The sequence below is a fragment of the Gavialis gangeticus genome, unplaced genomic scaffold (genome assembly GCF_001723915.1).
Source record: "Gavialis gangeticus isolate Ggan-Ray unplaced genomic scaffold, GavGan_comp1, whole genome shotgun sequence".
In the NCBI taxonomy this organism is placed as follows: Eukaryota; Metazoa; Chordata; order Crocodylia; family Gavialidae; genus Gavialis; species Gavialis gangeticus.
In genome coordinates, this window is record NW_017728992.1 from 152,986,444 (window position 1) to 152,996,066 (window position 9,623).

At 38.4% G+C, this 9,623-nt stretch overlaps 1 protein-coding gene across 7 annotated transcripts in view; it reads right to left on the reverse strand.

The window, feature by feature from the left end:
* The window catches only part of RUNX1T1 (RUNX1 translocation partner 1), a 184,738-nt gene that overhangs the window by 86,431 nt on the left and 88,684 nt on the right, over positions 1-9,623 (reverse strand). For all 7 annotated transcript variants that reach the window (XM_019527918.1, XM_019527915.1, XM_019527922.1 and 4 more), the window contains one exon: positions 3,120-3,257. In XM_019527918.1, the coding sequence (XP_019383463.1) occupies positions 3,120-3,257 (138 nt within the window). The remainder of the gene's footprint in view (positions 1-3,119; positions 3,258-9,623) is intronic.

Below are 9,623 nucleotides of genomic sequence, written 5' to 3' on the forward strand. Positions count from 1 at the left end.
CTAAAAAAAATTACAAAGTAGAATCACCCACAGAGCTAACAAGAAAGTTTAGGCAGCTGTTATTGTAAAATACAGCTGACATGCTGGCCTTATATACAGAACCCGTCAGCACAAAGATTTTAACATTTTCTTGGCAGTGGCCTCTCAGATTAAGCATCCCATAAAAATGTACCTTTCCCTTTGAGTTATTCTTTCTTAGCCAACCATATCTCTACACAACTCTTTCAAACTTTTTGAAGGATGCCAGTTCTTACCAAACTTCAATAACTATCACAACCCTGTGGAACTTTTAAAGAATTTCTGCTTAAGTGCAGATGCAACTGCACTTCCATTCCTTGGCCACCAAGATGCTTCTGCTGGGTTGGCTGATGCCCGTATAGTTTCAGCACCTTCAGCCCACATGCTGACCTGGGGAAGCAGGAATTCCCTGGCAAAAGCAGGGAAGAGCTGGCTTAAACTGCAGTCACAGTAACTCCAAGCCATGCTCCTCTTAGTACTTAATTAGAGTACATTTCTGAGTTTAAAATGTATGTTAAAATCCATTAAATTGATACTATTGCAAGGAAGACTAAGTAAATCATTTGGAATGGATATGAGAATGTCACCCTCCAGAAGGACCCCAAGCACATTTGTTCTGTCTCCTCATCCACTGTTGATAGGCGGCAAACCCACAAGGCAGGTCTGAGGTAGCTCAGAGGAATATGAAGGGCAGCACCTATAAGAAGGGATGGGGAAGTGCAGACAAAGGCTCCTCAGACTTGGAAGGGAAGCCTGAGATAGTGTCCACTGAAAGAACTCAATCAAGGAAGACACTCCAAAAGATACATGTCTGAAGGATGGGATGAGTGGTGGCACTTTCTGTAAATAACTAAAAACTATTTAAATGTAGCTTGTGGATCAGCAAAAATGTTAATAAAAGAATTTAGCTATTGGAATTTTCAACAAATTTGGGTCTCATATTCATGTGCTTGAAGCTGAGCAGAAAGACAAGTCTTGGCAGGGTTTAGGGCTTATAGGTTAATGTTATAACTATGCAGAGTACGCACAAACCTACTCACCACTTAATTCCTCCATCAATCTTCAAAATAAAGTTCCCCTAAGACAGGGGTGTCAAATTCATCTGGCCTCACAGACCAGATGAGCACTGTGGATCCAGCCCATGACTGGGATGGCACCATGTGTGGTACAGTCCAACTGGAGTGGCTGCTGCACTACATGCAGTGGCCACCCCAGCCAAACTGTGCCACACAGGGTGGCTGCCCCAGCTAGACTGAACTGCATAAAGACCCATGCTGCATGTGGCGCCTGCAAGTGCTGAGTGCAGTGCTGGTCTTGGACCAGCTGGAGCAGGCTCTGCATGCCATGTGTGGTGAAGTCTGGTTGGGATGGCCACTGCATGCAGCATGTCAGCTGCCCCAGCTGGACTGTACTACCTGTGGCACTGTTTTGGTCACTCTGGGATTTACACCAGTCCCAGGAGGACTGGAGCAGCTGCCATATCAGGTATGCTGGGGGGAGGGGAGGAGAAGGATGGAGTTCATGGGCTCAGTCCAGCCCACAGACTGGCTCTGCTCCATGGGTGCATGCCACATGGATCTGATGAGACCCAGGGGCAGTTCCACTGGCTGAATGACAGGGCTCCATAGGCCAGATCCAAATGTTTGATACCCCTGTCTTAGGACTTAAATAAACGCATGGGCATTTCAATGCCCTTTTGTACAGAGGTAAACCATATATTAAATAAAAAGTGAACCAAATGCTATAGTAACAGAAATGAGATGATGCAGTTATGCTGGGTAGGAATATATATGAGTAGGAGATTGAGAAGTTGTGTTTCTTTAATGCTGGAGCATAAACATGCTTTTATATTTATATCAATTAAATATTATATGAGAGCAAAATTTTTAATTGTCAAATTGCCAGAGGGAAATATAGACTGTTTCATGTGCTCTGGAGACAATGACCCAGATTCTGATCTTCATTACAATGATATAAATGCAGAGTAATTCCCCTGGGGTCAACAGAACTTTCGGAATTGGGTGCCACATGCAACATGGGCAACCTCAGCGGGTACGTCTACACATGAAATTAACGTGACTAAATATACTCTGGCTCACTTTGAACCAGAAAAACTAATTCTGCCATCACCATCTACACATGTTTAAATGCAGTAATTTACTGCACTGCTGGATTCCATTTGTATCTGACAGGCCTATCAAGAAACGCAGTAAATTAGTCTACTGCATCCTGATTGCTGGTTATGTGTAGACGATGACACTTTACTGAGCAGCAAATTAGCCTTCTGCACGTTTCCATGAAAAGCGTCTCATGTAGGTATGTCCAGTGTGCATCAGGCTGAGTGTGGAGGGGACAGGCAGCACAGTGACAAGAAAACGAGCTTAAGATCAGGGAGGAAGCCAGGAAGCAGAAAGCTGAGCAATAAATCAGGTAAAGGAAAGGGATTGGAGTGGCAGCTGGAGAGGGTACAGGGCCAATTTATGGCAAGCCCCACTGCTCTACATTTACATCAGATTAACTGAGATTTTGTTACATATTAGTGACCTCAAGATAAAATGCAACTGGTTCAAAATGAAAGGGAAATTTTAGTAATTTTAAAAGGCAATTCTGATTTAAGTGTTACATGGTTCATGGTTTAAATCCATTACTTTATTAGCAGAAGGAGAAAAAGGAACTTTATTTTGAAATGTTCATGTCTTTCCCCCTAAAAGATTAGTTCTGTTTATTTTTATTCAATAGCAGACAGGATTCCATTACCACAAGTGAACTGCCTGAAAGCTGAGAAGGTTATCCATACTTCTCACATAAGGAATGATACAAGCATTGGAGCAAAAAGCAAGGGAAACTGGCAGTCATTGTTCCTGCACAGTGCAACAAACCCATCAATAAAATTACCACACCTCTGAGTTGAATGCTTTACTAGATTAAGATGTAGTAATCTGCTCTGCTCTTAATTTTAAGACTGCTTAATCAGTTTATTTCAGCATAATGAAATGCCACTCCAGCCTTGTCATATAGGCTTCCCTTCACATAATTTGATTTCTTACATACAGCAAGAATCAAAAGAATATGCAACAAAAGAATAAAATAAGTCTAATTACACGTTGTGGGTGTGAATGAACTGGTTCTTGGAGCTCCTTGTGTAGTGGGAGGAGGTGGCATTGTTGGAGGCGTCAGCCTGGATTGTGTCTTCACATCCACAGGTGAGTCTGGCATTGTGGAATGCTTCTCAGTGCGATCTGTAACATACCACATGAACACACTATTTTATTTCTTCAAATACATTAGATTGGGAGGGAGGAGGGGGCGAGGATGAAAAGCTAACCCTGAACTGAACAGTTTCAGCGTCTTCTGTGGAAGATTATACATGCTTATCTTTCCAGCTTGTTCTTGCAATATTACATCATTGAAACCTCACTTAAGGCAGTGTAACACAGATGGTAGGACCTCATTTATAACAGGGCTGCATTATCTTTTGTTTTTATTTCTAGCATGTGCAGATGCTACCTCACAAGCAGTATTGGAGCTATAATAATGCCACCTTGCTTGAAGGTTTTAACATTAGATAGAAGGAGAAAATAGATGAAGAAGCAGGAAGGTAATAAATCCCTTTATGACAACTCTGGCAGAACTAAAACCTGAAGCTCTTTTGTACAGGTGAGATATTGGCTGAAGCCAGCTCTCTTCATGACTGGTGTTCTTTGTAACACCTGCTGCCCTCTCCATCTTTCGTCCTTAAAACTATTAGAGCTACCCGGGTTAAATACTGCATGTGTTCTGGCTGTGTTTACCACACCACCTTCTGATACTTTAAGTTGACAAGACAGAGGTACCATATGCCACATAATAAAAGTACCTTTGGCTGACACAGGTGGTATGTGTTTATACCAGTTTATTTTATTAAGGAAAAATCCCCCACCTTTATCATCTATCCCAGTTTGTACACTCACACATCAAAAAAAATTGTGTATATAATGCAGGGTATTTGTCATAGAAGCCAAAATATCTAACTGAATTACCAGCTTTTATGCATACAAAAAACTATACAGACAAACAGACAGACAGGAGGGAAATATGAAAAAAATAAAAAGTTTTAAAGTACCATATATCAAAAATGGGGAAAACAAACTATATTTAAACAATGTTAGGCCCAATTACTTTATTTATACCAGTAACACTCTATGCTATTTCTTGAATAATTATGATGGTCACAGCTGGCCTTTACAATTAATACATATGTTAATGTAAATTGCTAAACTACTTTTCTTCCTGTCAATTTCTTCACCATTTTTTCTACAAACTGTTTTAGTTTGATTCACGAGTTCATAAGCATCATGTACCTAGTTGGCGGAGGAACAAGCTGTCAAAAAACATGAACAGTTACAAAAACAGATAAAATACTGGTGTTTCCTATAAACGTAATATCCTAAAGTTATATTCCTTACTCATACTAGAAGACATACGCAGTTACACCAAGAATTTGTTCTTGAGAAGTTAAAAAGTTCCAACTGTCTATACACATGTACACAATGCACGTATATATTATACGCTAGGCACATTCACTGTATGTAGAGAGTGTGTGTAAAGACAGATTCAAGTTATAGTTATCAAAACAGATATCAAGTTCACGTAATACAAAAAGGACTGCCAGGATTAGAATCTTTAACTGCTAAAAAAGTGAAGTTGTAAAAAACTGGTCTCACACAATGCAAGATTTTGGAGTTGTTAAAGCTGTGTTCAACTCTTTGGAGAACTGTTTTAAGGGAAAAAACACTTTTATAAATACAAATTAGTTTTGTAAAGGACTTGAAAAGAATCTTGAAAAAGAAGAGCTGGTCATGTGACAGGAGGGGAGTGTACCTCAGTAATTAAGACTGCAGTGTTGATTAAGGTTAGCAATCTCAGCAGTGAAATGGACAGTTTGTCCAAAGAGAGTGGCTGAAAGTTCAAGGTTTATGCACTGACAAGTGAAATGTTTTAAATCAAAATATGGTAAACTATTAAACACCTGAACATAAACTTTTCTATAAAAATCTTTCGCCATATTGTTATGCTAAAACATTTAAACCTGTAGCTGCAAGTCATTTATTTGAAGAATTAAGGAAACTCTCTTTGAAATGTTCATTTCTTTTTTAATGGTTGAATTTATCTGGCACTCACCTTAACCAACCTCAGCAACAAGGGAATAAATAGCTTTCAGCTCATGTTGCAAGTGAGGGAAAGAGGCACAGCAGTGAGTGCAGGCCTTCCTAAATAAAGGCAAATATTTCTGCCATGCCAAGAAAGGAGAGAGAAAGGGAGGCTTGCCAGAGCTGGTTGGGAGATAACAGTGGGAACTGCTGGTCCATCTGGTTTTCATTCTGCTAACACTCACATTGAACTGTTAAAGAAGGCAGTCCAGGTACACAGATTTGAAGCATGTGGAAACACAGACCTAGGTAGGGACACGATGGGAGTGGGTGGAGGAAAAAAGAAAGAGAGAAAATGAAACTCTTCTAACAGTCTGCTGCTCTCACTGAGCAGGCACAGTCTGTATCCCCCAATTTAGCTGTTGATAACTGAAAGCAACTCTGCTACTGTGATCAATCGCAACTTTTTTCTCCCCTCTTGTTCTTCTGGTTACTTTGCTCCAAAAAGCAAGACTGATCAAAAATTGCATCCAATCAGAGAAAAAAAATAGTACTTTGAAAAAGCTAACTAGAATGGTTTATATTTTGTTATTTAAACAGGCATTGTAGTTGCACTAGAACGTTGTTTTTGTCTTCCAGTTTCAGATTTTCATTATATTATGATACATTTGAGTGATTCTTATTTACTAATGCATTATGGTCCTTAAACACACACCTTTATCGCTAGTTAGAATGTTAAATGTAACTTATGTTACTGCGAAATTCTATAACACTACTATCTCCTGTAAGGGAATCAGAACTCCTTTCAAATTAAAGAAACAGCAAAAACATGAACACTATTATCAGAGCTAGAAGACTCACCTGGAAGACTTAAAGTCTCATATCCTCCTCAATGATGAATAGCTTTCAGCTTAAAAAAGGAAACATGAGAACACAAAGCTTGTTCAGTTGCATGGAAGGCCCAGAACCACCAAACAGATATTGAGCTATCCCAGAAAATATCTTTCGCTTCATTCTTTTTTCTCCCTCTGGCAGCAAAACTCCTCCAAAGGCCATGCTGTGGCTGCCAGTGTTAACTACCCCTCTGGTACAGAATGGCAAACACATGAAGGAGCAGTTGGGCCATGAATATACAACACAGAGCTGCTGTTTCTTTAATGCTGTTCCATCACTCACAAACCTGTACAGCCTCAACAGAATGAATCCTAACAGAAGACAGAGGGAGTCTGGTAGGGAAGGAAGCAGGAACTACAGCTTCTACAGTGCTCCAACTTTGTGGGACTCTAACCAGGAGGATTACAATATTTGGTGTTTTGTTAAAGTTCCAATGCATGGAGCTGAAACTAATTTTAAAATAAAAGTTGAAATAGTTTACACACTCATGTTTGCATAAATGAAACAAAAACACAGAGAGCAAATTAAATCTCTCTCTAGAGATATCAATACATCTATATGTATCTATATATCTCTACAGAGATATATTTAAATCTCATGGTTTTGGCCATTTGGGGGTTTGAATGAAGCAAACTCAAGAGTTTTCTCATAAGCCCTGTATGCATTTTTTGTCTGTCTCTATACAAAGGGAGGTGGTGAGAAAATCTAACCCAAGCCTTTAGTAGAATGGCAATGGCTCTCAAGGAGTCGCACATATTTGTTCCAGTTTCATTACACGCAAGCGCATATGCCTCAAATCAAAATTCAAGAGACTTACTCAAAACCAGCTAATTCCATGAGTTTCACAGGATTTTGATGGAAAGGCATAAAAATAAACCCATGTCTGCAAACTTGAATTCCAATTCTTCTAAGGTGAGACTCAAGTTTGAAATTATACCAGGTGAGTTTTGATAGCTCCAGGGCCATGACAAAGTTTCATACAGCCCATATGTTCACCTCCTCTCAAAACCTGGCACATAATTTAAGAGTACACTTTGAGTGGGTAATGAGAATAACCTCTCAAATACAAGCACTTCTACTTTAGAATGCGCATAGACAAGACTGGAATGGTTCACCTAGCCTTGATCAAATGGGGCTTAAGCCCAAAGGTCCTCTAAACTAAAGGAAAAAGGAGACCATCTGCAATTCATTCTGTACTGTTCACTGCAATCAATTCAGGATGGAGATAGATGGTGAAATAATGGGCTAGTCCTAATCCATGCACACAAGCCTTTGGTTCAATGAGAGACTTAGAATAAATTCAGAAAATATGTTTCAAGTATGCAAAGATCTATTGCATTTGTTTTGGATTACACTGAAAAAACATTCTGAAATACACATTCTTGAATCTCTTTTACAGCAGATCTAGGAGTTGTGATTTAACCACAGAAGCATTTTGCTCTATTTTAAAATTAAAGAATGCTGTAAAACCAACTTTAAATTATGACATTCCTTCTGTGGATTTTTTGGTTCATGAAACTGTGCTGTTCTCATCAGATATTCAGTTTTATGATGGGAGATATTTTTATCACTGAATTTAGCTGTTAGGTGAATACTGGTATTTACTGTAAGCATAGCCAACCTTATACAAATAAATATGGAAGAGACAGAAAACAACATGTGAATGAGAGGGGAAAGGGGAAAAATATGTACATGTATTCAAATGGCTTTACTTCACTTCCTGTATCCTAAATTATTTAGTCCATTTTTAAAACAAGGCAGTCTTTCATATATGGCAGAATTTCAGCTTACATGGCAGGTTTCCAAGTCTATTGCATCAAGGAAGGCTGATGTATGGAACAAAATATGGAATATATAAATACTTTACCGATACCATTTCAATAGCCAATTCAATGTCAAGCATTTCTAGAACTGGTGTGTTTTCAATTTCCTTTTTTAAATGAAAAAAAGTATGGTATAATATGCTATGGCATTTATTTTACTTTTAGTTAGTACAAACAGTTCCAGATGTATATTCAGGCATGAAAAAATTTAAAAGGCGCTCTCTATGGATCATACCTAGTACTCTTGTGCCAACCCATACAAAGAATCAGTATTAAAAAGGTTGATGAATTTAACGTTTTAGATTTCTACTGTCTTGTTTCTTTAAGAAATTAGGCTTTAAGCTAGCAAAAAGAGAATGTACAAAGCTGTACACATGTAACAGGAGTAGAAAATTATATTTAAATGAAGCCAAAATTTAATGGATTTTGTACCAGCAACCATCACACCTATGTTTGTAACAGGAGTAATAAGTTATATTTAAGTTGAGCCAAAAATCTAATGCATTTTCTACTGGTAACCATCACCATAGCTTCCAGACTAACACTGCAGTCAAACATACTTTTGTGATGGTATTCCACATCATTAACAAACAATACAAATAGAAATCACAATGCTGACTGAGAAATGAAAACCCAACAAAGATCAGTAAAGATTAACAATCATTTAACAATTAGTCCATTCTTCCTCCCTATATACTTATCAGGAAGGACTGAAACTCTCTGTGCAGCTAGGGACCGATGCAGTCAGCAGCACTGCCTTATAAAATTTACCAAAGGGCCTCAAACTTTCTAATGACTTAATCTTCATCCAATTCATTTTAGAATCTTTAGTAAAAAGGCACAGAAAAGAATTCAAATTATTATAAACATTTTGATGCTGTAAACAACTGCCCTTAACCACCACACTCAGGCTGCTAATCAGCCATCAGATGGACATAATTTCTATCAGCCTCAGGTATATTCATTATTCTGACCTAGAGGTAAAACACCACCAATAGTCTGGCCTGTACAGCCCCCTCATCAAGGCTCTTGAAGTATCAAGAAAATGAAAGAGACAAGCAATATCCTTTGCAGCAAGATCATTCAACAGTCACAGCAGATATATCATTAAGGAATAAGTATGCACACTAAAGAATAGAGAAGGAAGATCTAAGCTAAGATTGAAAGATGACATAACATTGGACAACATCTTCCATGAATGTTCACCAAGTTCATTTACACCAGCAGAAATAGCTGTCTTTATAAGGCAATGAAAAGCTTTGCAATATCTTATCCCATTCTTTTCCAAAGCAAATAGATGGGCATTAATCATCATTTCATCAGCTATTCTTGGACATAAATGGACGTGAATCCCACCTACCCATTTCTTCTTATTTCAGCAGAGGCTGAAAGTAGCTCTGCTTGCTTGAGTGTCCTGTGTTATCACACACTGTTATCAGAGGCCTCTTCTTTAGCTCATCTAAAACAACCTAATGAAAATAATGCAATCTCCACTTTGTCACAAACTTAAAAGCATGTGAGATATTGTCTGCCAGCTCAAATAAAAAGGAAAGTAGATTATATCAGCTAAGTGAATGCCAACAAGTGCCAATGATATGTATATGGAACACCTATCTTAGTTTGGATTGTGGCACCAGCACCTGCTTTGAACAAATGTGTACAGAATATCTTTGAAGAAACAAATGTAGAACTCCCCAAATAGAGAATGGTGTCTTTGATTATCAGGTTAAATGGTAATGGCCAAATAAGCATAAAGTAA